Source organism: Erithacus rubecula, assembly GCF_903797595.1.
Source record: "Erithacus rubecula genome assembly, chromosome: 14".
Classification (NCBI taxonomy): Eukaryota; Metazoa; Chordata; class Aves; order Passeriformes; family Muscicapidae; genus Erithacus; species Erithacus rubecula.
Window position 1 is genome coordinate 11,135,346 of NC_136666.1, and position 17,231 is coordinate 11,152,576.

The following is a 17,231-nucleotide window of genomic DNA, read 5'->3' on the forward strand; positions in this document are numbered from 1 at the left end:
CAGAGCTGGAAGTATGTGTTACTAGGAATTCCTCTCATTTTAGCAGTGGACCTCCAGTGCTTTACAAGAAGTCCCATAGTCCCCATTCATAAAAGTGAGACCAAAGTGAATGCAGTGGTTCATGTGGCCAAGGTCATCCCAGGGGCCAGTGGCAGAGAGGACTTGTCTTTGTATCCCCTGAATCTCCTCCTCTGACAGTCTTCCATCCACCAGCCCCAAAATGCAGAGAGGCCTGGAATCACATGAGTAGATCAGTTATCTACAAAGCCATGCATATAGATACCAGTCACGCAGAACTAAGCTCTGGCCCCATTTTCATATTGGAGATTAAAGCAGCTCTGCTGAAAGTGTATTTCAACTTTCTGTCTTAAAAATATGCTGCTAATTAGGGATGTAAAGGGGCTGAACTCAGCTTCAAGACTGCTGATCTTTCCTAGTGAGACATTGCTGCCAGCATTGTTTGGACTCCAACTAACCCTTCATTGCCTTCTATCTCGTTGAGGTCCTGAGCATGCATAGAAAAAAAAAAAAAGGGAGGATTGATGTCTTTATATTTTCATTTCTGGCTGTCTGCAGGATACCCTTCAGCCATTTTCAGCAGTGCTCAAAAGTATGCTCTGCTGGTTTTAATCTTGTTTTGCTTTTTGTTTTTTGCTGGTGGCACTCTTCCATGCCCAGAGACATTTTTAATTTTTTCTTTTGTAGCTGTGCAATTCCACCTTATTAAGTTGGATTCTGCTTCTAGTCTCACCCTTCACAGGGTTATCTTTTTTAATGGGTGAAAAAGTGCATATGCCAGCATTCCACACTATGAGTCCAGGTATGTGATGTACATTGGGGAGTAGTGCTCTGCTTCAAATATCAGTCCTGATACATGAGAGAAAAAGTCAGCAGTCTCCAATCAGCTTTAGTTGGATTGCTCTTCAATTTTAAGCACTATGGAATTTGAGTCACAGTTTTTAGCCTGAAGCAGGTTGGATTTTTTTTTTTTTTTAACATATTAGGTCCTCTGGGAAAAAAAAAAAATTAATATTTTACATCTTACAGAGCAGTATTTTAAATAATGGTTTAGAAAATATACTGCTATACTGCTGACTCCCTGTAGCATTAGCTATTAAAAAGCATAATAAATCCATTGGAATAAAAATGTTGTAGTAAAGCAAAATATCCTATTTTAATAATGGATTTTGAAGAGTATTGCTTTTATCCATCTAGAATCCTGCTAATAAGCTAACTGCAAAACATCAAGCTGCTTGCATGTGTTGGGCAATAAAAAGCAACTTGAACCACTTTCCAGCAAATACTCCAGGCCTCTGCTCGACTGCTGTGCAGGACTCCAGGGATTTCAGTGGGAGATAGGGATCTCAGCAATGGTTCTGTGTGCTTTTGCCAATCAAAGGCATTTACACTATGTCAAAACAGTCAGTGATTACTGCTCTGCAGTTTCAATTCCCTCTTTTTGTAAAATAAAAGGACTTATTCTTGCGGTTTGGTGCCCACATAAGCATCCCTGCATGCTGATGTAAAGTTTTCTCTTCTGTAAATGGGGATCCGATAGGTATTTTTGCATAATACTTTTTTTTATTTCGGTGTAAAATTCTGTTGGAACACAACAGAAAGCCACCCTGACATCCTGAAATTCTTGCTTCTGAACAGCAGCTTATGCAGAGCACAGTGATGCCAGGAAACATGACCCTTGCTGCCCGCAGCTGGAGGGAGATGCGATGCCTGTGGGATGGCTCGGGGATGCCCCGGCGGGCAGAGCAGCCCCTTGCTGGGCGCTGCAGTAGCATCAGCATCCCTGGGCGGGCACAAGGCGTGCCGGCTCTCGCGTCTGGCACAGACATGGTTCCCGTTCTGCAGGGAATGCAGAGCTCTGCAGAGCGCAGCACCCGGGAGGGGGTGCAGCTTCCTCTGCTCCTGCACCAGCCCTCCCAGCCAGCTCCTCCGCCTGTCAGGAGCCTGCCGCCTTCTCCCACAGGCAGGCGCGGCGATGATTTGTGCTTGTGGGAGCCGCTGTTGTTGTCCTTCTCGCTGGTTCTGGCTCTGCAGAGCCGGTCCAGCCCACCCAGGCAGCGCCCGGCTCCCCAGGGTCCGTAACCCCGGGGAAGGGAGCGCTGCGGTGCCAGCGCTGCCAAAGCCACCCGCGCCAGCCAGCGCGAAATGCTCCCTGAGAGCCCCTGAGAGCAACGCGCTTGGGCTGCGCACACGTCCCAGCCTGACATCTCTTGCCTCCACATTGGTAGTCACTGGCAGCACGGTTTGATAAAGCCCCGCTCTGGCTGGAGAGGACCGAGCTGCATTTTCTGTTCAGTGTTCTTGACCCCAGAAGCCTGGCATTTGTTTACCGGAAAAAACCTCGCAGTAACATCTTTAAAGCTCTGCTGCTTGGCTGGCAAACAAATGCTGGGCAGTGCAGCTCTGCTGAGGTTGTGCAAAAAGAAAGCAATTGTTATTCATTAAGCAGATGACAGCAACGGGAGCTAAGGGGATAAAACTCGAAATCTGAAACCACCTGCTTTAATTTTAGCCATAATTGAAGCGGCTGCCCGTGGTGCTGCTGATGCACGTATCAGATTTGCACGCCATGCCCTGCTCACACTGATTTCTGTGGCAGCGAGCTGCAGCCCGCTCTGGTTCAGGCAGAGATGGAGCTCCTGTTTGATTGCATCTTATAGCGGGTACTTGAGAATCTGTTTGTTTCCTTCCAGGAGCAAAACACAGTCGCAGTCTGGCTCTCTGATAGACAGATGCTTTAGTCATTAGTGAGGTTTCTGTGACTACAACACTGTGTTCTAGTATGGGTGCTCTTCCCTCTTTTGTTCCTGGTTCAAGGCAGCGATGCTTTTTTCGCTCTTGTGCTCATGCGCTCACTCTTCCTCTCCCTCCCTCCCTCTCTCTCTCTGTCTTTGATCTTGCTGATATGGGGGAAAATATCGGATCCAAATCTGCAGCGTATTTAACCAAAACATCCTGTAGAATGGGAATAAATTGTGACTGAGTGCAGCAGCAGGAGATTGCAGTATGGTTGCTTGTCTTGCTTGCTTTCTGCTACAACAAAACAGCAGCAATTGTCATGGAGTGCGGGGTTGTTCTGCAGCTAAATAAGCACGTAGGGACTCCACGTTCAGAGGGCTAAGGTGGCTTTTCTGGGAATAGGGAAACTGGGCAAAGCTCTCCTCTCACAGTCTCTAATGCCGGGATTTGTGTGAAAGAGGCAAAACGGGAAGAGATCTTTTCTAATGGCAGAGAGTGTCTCATCCTTCACTAAATTCCCTGGAGTTTTTTCCACAGAGTTCAATGGCCCTAAGATAACAGTGTCACTTCATATCCAACCTTGTTACTGTACTAGCAACATAAGCCCCAGAGCTGGGGAGCACACAGCAATACCAGTGAAGGAAGGAAAAGTCTTGACCTCAGCTGCAGAGTGAAATGTTAGAGTGGGAGCACTGACAGTCTCTCCTTGAGCTGTTTGGTGCAGATTTATACTGCATGTGTTTGCATGTGTATGCCAACTCCCAAAAGCTATGAAAAGCTTTTTTATGGTTTCCTGTGATGATACATAGTCAGAAGGGATACTTGGATGAATAAAGAAATATGCCACAAAATGGGGAGCAGGTGAGCTGCATGACAGATGTGTGTTCTGTCCTTTGTTGATTTGGTGCTGCTCCTTAGCTAACAGTATTAAGTGCTGGGAATAAGACAGAAGACTTAACTCCACTTGGGATTTTGCTTAGGAGATCCTCACTGCTTTAGAGCATAGCACATTGTGTGATGTAAGATGCCCAATCCCTTCTGATCAGCATTCCCTGCTAAGCATGTCTTCATTCTCCCCCTTTAGTGATCATTTACAGCTGTTTACTTTATTTCATGAGAGATGCTGAGAGGGCTGAGGCAGTAACTGGGCTGTGCTGCTCTGTAATGCAGCCCAGAGCTGGCGCCGTGTTTCAAGTGGCCAAATGAGATTTGCACTCAGGTCCCAGCAGACACTGTCTCAGTCAAAGGAGTCCACATTTTTCTGGGGTCTGGTATCTGGACATCTTCTTTGTCACAATAAAGAGGAGGATGGCTATGACATCCAGGCAGTCGAGGTGTGGTACCCCTCCCTGTCCTTGGTAAACTGCCAGCACAGCCTTTTTTGCTCTGACATATAGATACTTCCATCTTTAAGGAGGCATAAAATGTTTTGCAGACATGCAGTATATTCCTGGCTTAATATCAGTTTGGAAAGGGAGTTGCAGTGTTTTTAACCTGCAGTCTTTTTATCACTCTTACAATAAGTCTAATATCTGTATTTAAATAATTAATTGTGAGCAAATAGCAACATTATGGGCACTTTATAAAAAATACACATAGTTCATGTCATAAAATTATGAGCTCTAAAGTAATGTCTTCAACAGCCTTTCCTCTATGTGCTCCTGATGATAAAGAGGACATCAGAAAGCCTGTCATGTTGTTTCAGTTCCTCCTTTCACACAGCTGAGCTACAAGTGAAGGCATGTGTTCATTCTCCATCAGTGTGTATTTTCCTTCTATGTGCATTTCAATAATAGATTCTCCTTTTATCATCAAATTATTAGCTCTTTTAAGTACAAGAAACAGGTAATTGCTGTGCCCACAAGGCCTGTGACACCTGTGACAGTCCTGGATTGTCTCCTGCAGACTGTGCTGGGCAGTGGGTGCATGGTGACATGTGGCTCATTGTGCCAGAACCCCACCAAACCCCTGAGGGAGTGGTTTGGATGTGCTCTCAGATCTCCAGATTTTGGTGCAGTTAGACCTAAAAGATAGGTATCCATTTCTTGTACAGAAAGGAGTCCTGTGATGTTACAGTTCCACATGTGGCTCTCGTTTCTCCATCCCCAAGGGGTGTCCTTGCAGAAAGACCAAAAAGGTTTGAATTCTTACCCAAGCTCATACTCCTTTGAAAGCTACATAGCCAAGCAGATGCTTTACTGTGAAAGAGGACATCCTTTGAAAACAATCTGGTGCTTATTAGTCAATAAGAATTCAGTGTTAGGGGTCCTTTGGCAAGAAAAGAGAAGGAAAGCACATGTGGGTCTGGCCTCCTGAGTGAAAGCATGCAGGTTCCATCCCCGTGCTCTGCTGAGGAGCAGATTTTGTATAGCACTGTTATGTCAGCACTTTGCTCGCAGTTGCAGTGACATTTGGCAGGATTTGATATGCTTATGTTGAGACTGAGTTGCCTTAGACCAGGCACCAAGCCATTCACCTGCTCACTGGTGCTGCCCTGTAGATATCTAGATTCATTGGGCTCTCTCTTAGCCAGAGAGTTCTCTGGACACTTAATTTCACACACCCACATATGCTCAGAAGTGCCATTTCTGGGAAGGCAGGCTCTTAGAAAAAAAGCTTTATTTAAAGCTTTGCTGTGTTTCTGGTTTATGTGGGTAGGCACCTGGACTCTCTTATTTCTGTTGCAGAGGACTACAAAATTAGACATAGACAAGATTAAGTCCTGGGCCTCACCTCCTGCTTCACAACCAATGCTCTCACTCAGACATTGGGAGAAGGGGTCTGGGCTCTGCTCAGCCTCAGGCTTGTTCCAATACCATCTCTGTGTCAGGACAACACCCTCAGCATCCCTCCTTCCACTGCTCTGCAGCTGTATCCTGAGAAATACAAGGCCAGGATTAAAATGTGAAAGAAGAGAGAGGGTAGAGGAAACCAAAGCCAGGTATCAGGGTGTTGCAGGGGAAGGAGAGTCCCTGGCCCCCCTCCCTGGCGTGCATTACACACTTTACACTGTACCACCATCGCCACTGGGAGCACCACTGGGAGATTGTCCAGTTTCCCAGCTGCAGAGTCCCAGAGATGGCATCTGTTCCCCATTTGCTGCAGAAGTTATGGAGGTGGCTGTGTGAGACAGGCAGGATTGCCCTCTGGGCTTCGGTGCCTTTGATGAGAGGCAGCATCTGAAGTTAACGCTTAAATTAAGCAGACTTGATTTTATTGCCTTTGTGTATTATAATGCCCATGAAATCATTAAACCTTTGTGTGTGCTCCTGGGTTTTCTGTGTCTCCCTGCAGTATTTCAGTCATGTCCTGACTTTGTATGACCTGCCTGCCTGAAAAGCCAGCAGCTCTTTTCTTCCCCAGCCTGGCACACAGTGGGACCCCCCCAGGGCTGCAGGATACCTGTGCTAGCACCTCCATGGCTTGGTAGGGATTCTTGGATAAGGGACATCACTTTTGGGAATAATCTTTTTTTCTACTGCTATCTGTCTTACAGATTGATGAACTTCCTGAAGGAGCTGTGAAGCCTCCAGCAAATAAATACCCCATTTTCTTTTTTGGGACTCACGAAACGTAAGTGAATGGACGTGACCTGTTCCTTTGAAAATGTCTTTTTCCACTGCAGCTAACATAATTTCCTCTGATTTTATTGGATCAAATCCTCACTGAAGCCATTGGGAGCCTAGAGATAAGTCCAGCAAGCCCAACTCATTTGTATTAACAAATGGGAGTGAAAGCTGAAAGTATTTGGGAATGCTGCTGCCTTCATGGTCTACCATGAGCTAAACATAAAATCCTCTTTCCTGTAAAGAAATGTGTTGGCATGAATTCATTAACAGGTCTGGAAAATCCCTGAACTCAGAGGCAGGGACAAAACATTTTCTACTTGGATGTCCATCATAGCAGAGACCAGGCTCTTGTGTTTGGACATGTTTGAGCTCGTGTCATGTGTGAGAACTGCCTTGGTAGTTTGTGATAGAATAGGAAGCAGAGCCCAGAGTCTAAGGCAGTGCTTTAAAATGTGCATACCTGGGAGATTTCTGCTGGGGATATTGTAGGATGGAGCTCACAGAAGTGATGGAAGGACTGAGCTGGCTGAGCCTATAGGGAAAAAAAGGAATCATAGCACAAGAGGTAAGTTAGAACTCATTTTAATTGCTACAAAATACAGAGTTTCAAGATTATAATGTTTGAGGTAGCTAAAAAATAAGTCACATTCCATTTTGCATAAAATATTTTAATTTTAAAATTTTTCCTTCATCATTTGCAGGTAATATGTTTTTTAGAATTCTTTTAAAACTGGAAAGAAATGAAATTCTGATGATATTTTAAATTTGATGCTAGAGGCTTGAAGCTTTATTAAAAATGTATTGTTATTTTTAAAAATTTTAATATTATTCCAAAATATGATAAGCTACATAGCTCATACATCACATTTTATTTTAAAAAATCTTTAAAGGCATTTTCTGCTTTATAAAGTTCATAATAGCCTCTCTTTGATTAAAATTGTTCTGCCCATTGCTAGAATGAAACAACCTGATATTTTGATATATTGTGGTCTACTAGTACTGTCACAAAATAATCTGGAAATAACAACATTTAAATAAATTGACAATGCTTTCAAGTCACAAACCAAAATGTAATTGTTTTTTAATGGAAACATTTTTTGAGAAACATTTAAGAAAAAAATTGACCACTTTTCTTCCAAAATGAGTGAATTCTAAACTGATAATCTCTATTGTTTTGGATTTTGTGAGCCCGTGATCTCACGGTAGCATCTGAAACAGGAAAAAGTTTGTAGTTCCTACTTTATAAATGTAAAAGCCTAACTGTTAAAAATGAACTATAGATTGCAGCTCCTTAGTTTTATAGCAGAGCAGTACAAACTTATACTCTTCCAGTGGCAATGAATATATTTCAAGCAAAGATGTAGACAGTTTACTTTACATAAAAGGCTGTAAAACATTTCCATACATTACTGTGGAGCTAAGTTAAGGTAGCTCATGCTAAGTTTCATACAGCTTTCCTTTGTTATTTGTGTTAGAATTGTTTGTTGATATTTTTGACAAGGAGGCATCTCCTGGTATTAGCAAAAGCGTAGATAACATAATTTATTCAGTGGAGCATTTAATATTAACATGACATCTGTTAGTTTGGAAATCACTGTTTGGCTTTCAGGTAGAAATGCATTCTTGGCTTTGTAATTATATAATTAAGGCATTTCTCAATATCCAACTGAGTGTGGATCCTGTGCTGTCTCACATGCAGTTGGAAGGAAGCTCTTTCCTCAGGGACTTGTCATCTGATGCCTTTTAGCAACCAGTTGGCTCTGCTTGGCCAGTGGGATGATTTAAGTGAATGGAACTTTGCACATTCATAAATGCTGGGCATAAATCAGGCATTAATCTGAAACAATGATTGCAGAAAGGAAGAAATATGATCCTGTGATTAAGGTATTGGACTGACACTGAAGAGACCTGGTTTTTCCTCTGTACTCTGCTATCAGTTTGAGTTTGACCTTGGGCAAATCTTTGTGCCTCAAAGCCCATCTGCACAGAAGGGCAGATTCCCAATGTCATTACAATGAATGTGCTGGACATGGTGGAGCTCCACAGTCCCCCAGTAACAGAGACCAGAGAGTTAACATGAATTGCAAAGATCATCAGGAAAGTAGGACAGTGATTATGGTGAAGGACACTGGGACTTGCTCAGCTCTGGTCATTGATGACACAGAATCTTTACGTGTGGGAATGAAGGGATCTTTTTGTCTTCATTGTTTTAATTTGATTTGTGATTACAATCTCAATGCCACAATGCAGAATACAGTCAATATAGATACCCAAAAAAAGAGAAAGTTATGCTTTCTTCAGTTTAAGAGTTAAAGAAGTTGGAGTTTTACTGTAATGTGTGTGGAAAAAGCAGGACAAATCATCACTCTTATTTTTTTTATAATTATTTTTCCCTGCATTGTGGTGCTTGTGCCTGAAATTAGTTGGCCCAGTGCGTAGCTGACTTAGGCAGCAGCAAAGCACAAAATCCCTCCTTTGCTGTGCTGTCTAAAAAACTATTTGGCCACAAGCACCCTGTGTGCCTCATTGTTTCCTTGTATTACTCATCTGTCTATATTCATCCATTGTTTGTTGTTCTTATATGAAATTATAAGATTTTTGGGAAAGAGAATTTTTATTGTGTTTGTACAGAATTTAGTATGCAGGGGTCTAATTCCAAGAAAGCAGCTCCCAGGCTTACTGGCAGTATAGGTAACAATAAATGCCACTGCTTTTTCTATCCCATAGTACAAGTGATAAATTTTGGCTCATGGGTCCTAGGCACTCCTTACATGCTTAACTTTTCATGTGGCATTTTTGAGGCCTCTGGATTGGAACACTAGGATTGGAAGTTTGGTCCCTCACTATCACAAGCAAGGACATCCTAAACTGTTTCATAAACTTTCATAAACTGTTTGAGTTCCCAGCAGTAGTTAATAAAATAGAGATGTTTCAGTTGTTTCTAGAGATACCCAGCATGATTTTACTACATCAAACATCAGGATGGTGAGCCAGTCCATTAAATCAGAATCACAGCAGTAACTCAAAGCCAGTGTGACAAATAAATAAAAAATAAAACTAGAAAAGAAATGATGGAATGAGCAGAAGGATAGGGAAAACATTTGCACTGTTAGTGTTTTGATTTTTTTGAAGGGGAGAGTGCTAAGTCCTTTTTTTGAATGTTACCTCTGTTAAATGCAGTGCATTCCTGGGGCCCAAAGACCTTTTCCCATATAAAGAATATAAAGATAAGTTTGGGAAATCGAACAAGCGAAAAGGATTTAATGAAGGCCTGTGGGAAATAGAAAACAACCCTGGAGTAAAGTTTACTGGATATCAGGTAAATTATTTTCACACCTATTGCTCCTTATCTTTCTTGTTTTCTTCTTTACTGCTTGTCAAAGTGAGCATTTTAAGAGTGATGTCTAAGGTTCTGGTTTTGATGGAGCAAGGAAGTTTCACAGCTCTGGTTAATTGTGTAATGTAAAGACAACTGTGGTCTCACACTCTGTGACAAATGGAACTTTAATCATACTGCAGAGCCTTTTGCTTTTTATGATATTCTAGGGTGGTGAAGTGGAAAATTCTGCAACACATTTAGTTAAATTAAAAATGGATGGTTTTATTTACTCCTGTACAAACATGAATAATTTCTGACTTCTTCTTTCTGTTGTTTATTTTTATATCAGGCTCTGTGTATTTTACACAGACCTTAATGTCACTGCACTTTTGATTTTTACATTGGTAATGTATAAAACATAGTGCCAAAGCTTAGAGGAGTGAGGAGGTGGAGGGTTAAGCTGCTGTTAGGAGACAGCTGCTGCTGTACAACAGCTCTCCCTGTTGGATGTCCAGAGCAGAAAATCTGTGAAGCTGGAGGGGGAGAAAAGTAGTTGGTGGGCTGTATAAAGCAAAGAACGTTTCTCATTAAAAAAGTGTGGTCCTTTGAAGGCAGGAATCACCTCCAAAAGAAGGCAAACACCTTTTACATTATTATCACAAAACCCTACAAGCCAGAGATACAGACCACCTGCAGAAAATCTGCTGCCTTCTCAGTTCCTGTTTCATATTTTCAGTCCTACACATGTTTTGCATACACTTGGGGATTTTGAAAAAATCCAGTGAATAGTCTGTGGGAGATGGGCTGTCAAAGAGTGCTCAGCCTGCTGGTCTGGGTTTGCTTTTCCAAAACACAGAGATCTTGCCCTTTGAGGGGAGTATAACAGCCATCTTCTCTCACAAAAAATGTATCTCCTATTGCAGCCAAAGTCTAAAAGCTTCAGTAGTTTTTCCCAAAGTAGAACATGCCAGGTCTCTCCACTAAGCAGCCCTTAGTTCTCCTCCAGAAAACACATTTTTGTTATCAGATCTTCTGTTTCTATGTAAACCCTTCAGAACATGCTATCCCAGAATCTGCATCTCATAACTGAGTTCCAGTGGTGACTGAGAAAATTGCCTTTGCAGCCCTTTTTTGTGATAATTGCAAAAATAACCTGAGCTCTTCCTAACTATAGAAATTAAAGTGTAAGCTGTCCATTTCCACTTTATCATCAATGCAGAATAAAAATCAAATAATAAGTATTAGTGATATTTTTATTGTTTATTCTATTATTGCTGTTATTTTAAAGGCAATTCAGCAACAGAGCTCATCAGAAACTGAAGGAGAAGGAGGAAATACAGCAGATGCCAGCAGTGAGGAGGAAGGTGATCGGGTAGAAGAGGATGGAAAAGGAAAGAGAAAGAATGAAAAAGCCGGCTCAAAACGGAAAAAATCCTACACTTCAAAGGTTATCTTCTGACTTTTCCTGGTTTTATCCATGGGCATTTATAATTGGAATACTGTTCATCTCATGGAAATTTGTTCTTCCTTCTTTGGCATTTTGACTCTGATATCACAGCAGTGTGTTCAAATAGGCAAAGGGGAGTGCTCTTACTTTGCAGACAGCCTTGGTGAGACACCAGCTGAAATAGTCTGCCCTGATCCAGTGCCCACACACTGAGAAGAAGGTGAAACTATGGGAAGGAGGTCAGAAGGGCTGGAAAGAAAACCCATGCAAAGATGGATTGATAGGTTGGATCATCTCGTGTAGGTCTCTCCCCAAGAAGAAGAAAAAAGCCTTAGGAGTGATGGCTCCTGAGAGTCATGAGTTCAGGTTTGGTTCTGTCCAGGAGAATTTTGCAGCTTCCCTCTCCCATCTGCCAGAAAGGTCTGATGTGCTCAGCTGCTCCTCTTGTAGCTGAGTGTAAAATACTTCAGTGCAGGATACAGGATACAGAATGGGAAGGAGGAAGAACTAATTCATTAAGCAGGGAGTAGGATGCTCAATTTATAGATATACCACCTGCACTGTAGTACCTACCAGCCCTGTTAATGTCTTAAGTAACAGTGTAGATCGGGAAGCTAAGAGTAATGTGTCTGTCTCACAGTGGCTGGTGGACATAATCCCCTGAGAAGTGACACCTTTGGTTCAGGTAGACTTCTCACTTGTCACCTGGGTGAAGGGGAGCAACACTATAGTCACTTCCTCTGGTTCTGCATGTGCCTCCAGGGCTGCACTTCACCTGAAAAATTGTGGAAAGTGTGGCAATTTATTCACATTCATGTTGTTTTTCTCTGAAAGTGAAAACTAATTGAAGTGAGAAGAAGCAAGCAAACAATCTGATCCAGGCACAGTTTGGGGGAGAGTGTGAATTTTTGTGGTTGATCCACCAATCAAAATGTATTTTCACTCCTTTTGTGTGTTTTACATTAGAAATTCAGGTCTGGTCTACCATCTTCTTTCCAGAAGACTCTGGGCAAACAGAGGATTATGAAAATGGTGGCTTAATGCCACAATTTATCCTTTTGTACTGTAGAATTGCATAACATGAAGGGAACAGAAAAGATGTATTGGTTCCACATGGCTCTAATGTTAATATATTAAAGCTGACAGCACTAAAAAAAAGTATGGAAAGCAGCTCTGCTAATGTTATTCTCATTTTACATCTCTGTGTTTAATCAAAACTTTTGTCAAGCTGGCACCATCTGTTTCATTAACTAACAAAACCTACAGGTGACCCAACACTAATACCCAGCTCCTATTACTGTGTCTTGTCTTTCAGTCAATTGAGCTGCCAACCTGTGCTGAACATAGAATTTCACAGAAATTTTCTTCATTGGTGGCAGTAGCTCCAGCTACTTCACCTGAAAAATGCTTTTCATCCCACAATTCTCCCCAATATTTAACTTAAACAGAGCAATGCATGATCAGACATCATTTCACATACATTTCTGAATTGTATTTCTATGGCTGAAGCTCAGGTTTTAATTTTAACTTTTTTGCTGATTATTTTAGAAATCCTCCAAGCAGTCACGAAAATCTCCTGGAGATGAAGATGATAAGGACTGCAAAGAGGAAGAAAATAAGAGCAGCTCTGATGCTGGGGACGCAGGCAATGACACAAGAAACACTTCTTCAGATTTGCAGAAAACCAGTGAAGGGGTGAGGAATCTTCTGTTCCTGTCATTCACTTCCCATGCAGTTTGCTCCTGGGGGTCTTTGGAGCCAGGGGTGACCTGTGTGTACGTGCCACCTTCTTGGGTTACATTTCAGTGCTCAGAATTGTCTAGAACAGGAACATGGACTTGGTGCCTGCTGTGGTACAAATTTTGCTCTAGAGAAATGACTGAAAAAGAGCATTATTTTGGTTCTGACACTTGCATAGATGTCAGCTGAGAGCTGAAAACCATGAGCTGGAATGATGCAAAATTGATGTGAGAGCAGAATCAGACTGTTTGCATAATGCATGTTGGCTCACTGACAGGGGGAGCCTGCTGACCCTTTCACACTTGTTTAATTTGTGCAGTCCCAGTGTCTTCTTTGGAGTTCACGAGGGTTCATGTGCACATTACAGACTTTGCATACTGTGGGTTCCAGGGCAGATGCTGCCCTGGGCTGTGACCTTCCAAGGATGGGATATACAGTCTGCTCCAGAGCAGCTTCCCACAATCTCCTTGTGTGTTTGTGTCAGTGTGTTCATATCACTATTACTTTGTTGTGGCCACAACAACAAGATGGGAAGGCTGCTGAGCAGAGGGATTAGCAACTGGTCACTCAGCCACCTTTAACAACCTCTGCTATTTCTGAGCCTTTGGAGCAGCACAAGCCTCTCTGCTGCAGCACTTACAGCTCCAGCTCAGAGCCAGTCCTTGTGCACTTCCCATGCCAAGGCCCTGCCACGTGGGCAGCAGCTGGGCTGGGCTGTCACAGGAGCTGAGTGACACGAATGCCCAGGTGTGACAGGAGGCCAGCCAGCACAGGCTCTCATCTGACACTGCTGAGCTGCCTTAGCACCCAGCTGTGTGCTCAGCCACAGCCCTTTCTCACAAAACACAGCCTCTGGGGAGCTGCTCTTGTCTCCTGCTCAAAGACTCCTCCTCGAGCTTCCTTCCCCATGTCTCTCTGCACTGCAGTGTAGTTGTTCTGTGACTCTGCTTTATAAAAACTTTGATGGGTGGCTCATGGGGTCACGAGGAAAATGTGCCCTGAGTGTCTCCCATCCACTCTGACAAAGCTGCTGGCTTGAGCCAGAGGCTGATGCCAGGAGACACTGCCCAGCTGTGCCCTCCCAGCCTCTCACCCACAGGCTGTCAGGGGCTGAGTATGGCCCATGTTCTGCCTAGTGAGCCCTGTGACACTTCCATGTCTTCAAGTAGGTATTTGAGTGAGAAAAGTGTAAGCTGCATCTGAGGTAGCAGAGGTTCAGCAGGGCCTGCTGTGTTTCCCATGTTTGAGGCAGTGACAGGGGATATGTCTGTGAACTTCAGGCACATTTTCCATGTAGGGATAAAGTTCTTACTGAGTTAGGTAAATCATAGACTAAGTGGCTAAAACGTCCCACAGGATAATGGCTTTGTGGCTATTAACATTCATATGGCTCTTCCTTCTGGATGTGACATGCTTGGGACATGCTTGGGACGTAGAGTTCAGCATGCTACAACATTATGGTGCTTCTCAGCATTTTTAGGATTACAGATATTTTAGCCTCTGTGCTGAAATACTGAAATACTGTCAACAGTCTTATCCTTCCTACCAGCACCAACTTGAAGAAATACTCACAGTCAAAACTGTCATACCCTTATGGGGAGGTGGCTCTGCTGTAACTTCTGCAGCCCCACCACACAGCCTTGAACTCACACTTGAGCAACCAGTCTGTTACTAGGTCTTGGGTGCTTTTAATGTTATGGAAAAGGTGGAGTTTTGGTAACACAGATTAAAGAGTCAATAGGGATGTGGTTTTAAGGGCAGCTCAAGATAAAAGCACTGATAAGTTTGGAAAAGTTCACATCCTGATCCACATATTTCACCTTGGGCATTTCTGCTGCAAAATCACTTCATGCATGAGTCTCCTCCGTGTTTCAGAGGTTTTGTCAGTGCAGTTCTCTGTGAGCACCAGGAGGGGACACTCCATCTCCTGCTGCTCCTCAGAGCCAGATCAAGTGTTTTTAGGGCTGCCTTTAGAAGACACAGGGCACTGGAGTGCAAACATACCCTGAGGGCACAGGCCACCAAAACAAGGCCAGGCTGTTTCACTCCATGGTTTTGCTTGGGAGCTGCCTGCTCGTGGAGGCTGGGCCAGCCTGTCCCTGGGCTGAGAGCACCTTCAGCCCCTGCTCTGCCCCCCAGGCCTCACACCTGCAGGAGCAGCCTCCAGGAGACAAGCTTTGCTCTTAATACTGCTAATAATGAGGGAGTAATTAGCTTTTATAATGCCTGGACACATCTCCCCTCCTCAGATCAGATGGAATCTCGCCTTTTAATCACACTCTTACCCTCAGCATTATAGGGATCTTCTTGAAGAGCTAAAAGCCAAAGTCAGATGATTGCAGGAGCACCTTCACCTATATTTTTTAATAAAAATTCTAACCTCCAGGTGGTAGAGGTAAGCTTGAAAATGCGAAGTGATGGCCTCCTGAAGACTCAAACCCAGAGCAAATAAAAGTACTTTCAGAGCTATTATATTTTTTTTCAGTCAATTTCATACTGTTCAAGGGCTCAACTTGTGATTTTCTTTTTATCCCTTGGGTAGGAAAAGGTGCTTTCTTTTTTTTATCTCCATCCCTTAGATTCTGTGCTATTCTTGAGTACTACAGGCACTCTCAAGAAAGGGACTTCAGTCCCAACCATAGTTGGTAATTGTGTCCCATCACTACCTGTTTTTCAAGCTTTCCCTAACTGCTGTTCTTTGTCTGATTCCTTCCTCAGCAAGAAGCAGAGCCTGAACCTCAGGGCTTGATAATCCAGCATTAATTAACTGATAGTGTGTTAGCTAAGACAGCCCATTCCAGAGTTTGCTCAAATCTTGAGTCACAGAATCTTCCCAGAACTGTTCCCTGCTGTTAAATACTAAATTGTTTTGGCTTTTTCAGAATACCATGTAAAGATAGTTTTCTGGTGGAAGGGTATTCATGGCTCTGTGTTGTTGACTGTCATGATATTAAATTAGCTCATAAATTGGTGAATTCGTGGCAGCAGATTGACATTCCTGATTTAAATCTCTGGTGACTTGTGTCTTTGGTTCTTGGCTGACATAACTCTGAACACCCAAACTGCTTTTTATTTTTACTTTCTGGATGGCCACATATTCATGTTCTAAAGCTGGCTGTGGTTCTGGCCTTATTAGAGAAGGTCAGGGTCAGCACACAGAGTGTGTGGCAGGTTTTCATTTTGGTATTCACTGTTGTAGTGACAGTCTGGGCAGTGTGTTGGTAAAGGAGTCATTTACTTGGTGTACAGGTGCAGGAGATGAAGGATTTTACTGTCTTCAGAGAATAATAAATTTGCTGGAAATTAAATACATTTTCTTGCTCCTGGTACAGCCTGAATATTAAAATGGAATAAAGGACTGTGATCCTTTTACTCACACTGACAATCAGTTACCAACTGAGTCAGTGGATCTATTTGTAGAGGCAACTGCCAGCATGAATAAGGGGATCAAAATCTGGTCCACAATTATTGCCATCTGACACCATTGCATTTGGGAGAGCATATTTAAAACAGCCAGTGTCCAGGCTTTTTTGTTGTGGTGTTCTTGCAGGGTAGCAACAATCAGTTAGTGCTATCAAGTACAAGTGTAATGGCCCACCTGGCCAGGGAAGCACAGGTTCACTGTGTCCTTCTGATGTGATTTTCAGATGTTTGGTTCCTTTGCTCCTCTTTAGTTGTCAAGAATAACATTGGTCAGGCTACATAACAGGTTTGAGGGATTATCAGCATTGAAAGCATAGCATTAATAGCTTGGTTCAATGTAAAAGCATTTTGTACAAAAAATGAAAACAGTGTGTTTTTCTCTCTGATTTTCTTTTTCTGCAATTTGAGCACACTAAAATCTACCCTTCAAAGCAAAAGATAACATTTGTAAGAATGCGTGTAAGTATTACACAGTAAAAATTTCTGTGTAAAAATCAAATAGTGGCATAGTATAATGGTGTAAAGACTTGTGTTGTCTGCTGACTTCCAGTAGCTCAGGATAACAGCCCTGCTGGCTAAGGACATGGGACATAGCTCAGAGAAACATAAATGTCTGAATGCAAGTTAAGATTAAAGCAGCCAGTACAGATGAAATATTTGCAGCTCTGTGTGCATTGAATCCTGTAACCACTTTGACCTCAAAACAACATGGAATAACAGCTATTGTACAGAGCAAGTAAACAATTATCCTTCTGCCCATGCACTTTTAAAGTACAGGATGGCTGAATTAGTTGTCAGACAGCATTAAGGAAGAAATTTTCTGTGCCAGAAAAAGAGAGGGCAGTTTGTGGATTTAGTTGTGTTTCCTGCTCTGTTTTCTCTGTGCAGTCATTGATAACAGAAGCTTTGCTCTCAAATCAGTCAGATCCTTTGTGTGCAGCAGCTCTGGGCAGCAAGGCACACGTTGTACCATAGC

The 17,231-nt window shown here is 42.9% G+C and overlaps 1 protein-coding gene across 1 annotated transcript in view; it reads left to right on the plus strand.

The window, feature by feature from the left end:
• Positions 1 to 17,231, plus strand: part of HDGFL3 (HDGF like 3) — a 36,602-nt gene that overhangs the window by 16,362 nt on the left and 3,009 nt on the right. The window contains exons 2-5 of the mRNA XM_079317729.1: positions 6,254 to 6,330; positions 9,507 to 9,645; positions 10,934 to 11,092; positions 12,641 to 12,787. Coding sequence (XP_079173855.1) covers positions 6,254 to 6,330; positions 9,507 to 9,645; positions 10,934 to 11,092; positions 12,641 to 12,787 — 522 coding nt within the window. The remainder of the gene's footprint in view (positions 1 to 6,253; positions 6,331 to 9,506; positions 9,646 to 10,933; positions 11,093 to 12,640; positions 12,788 to 17,231) is intronic.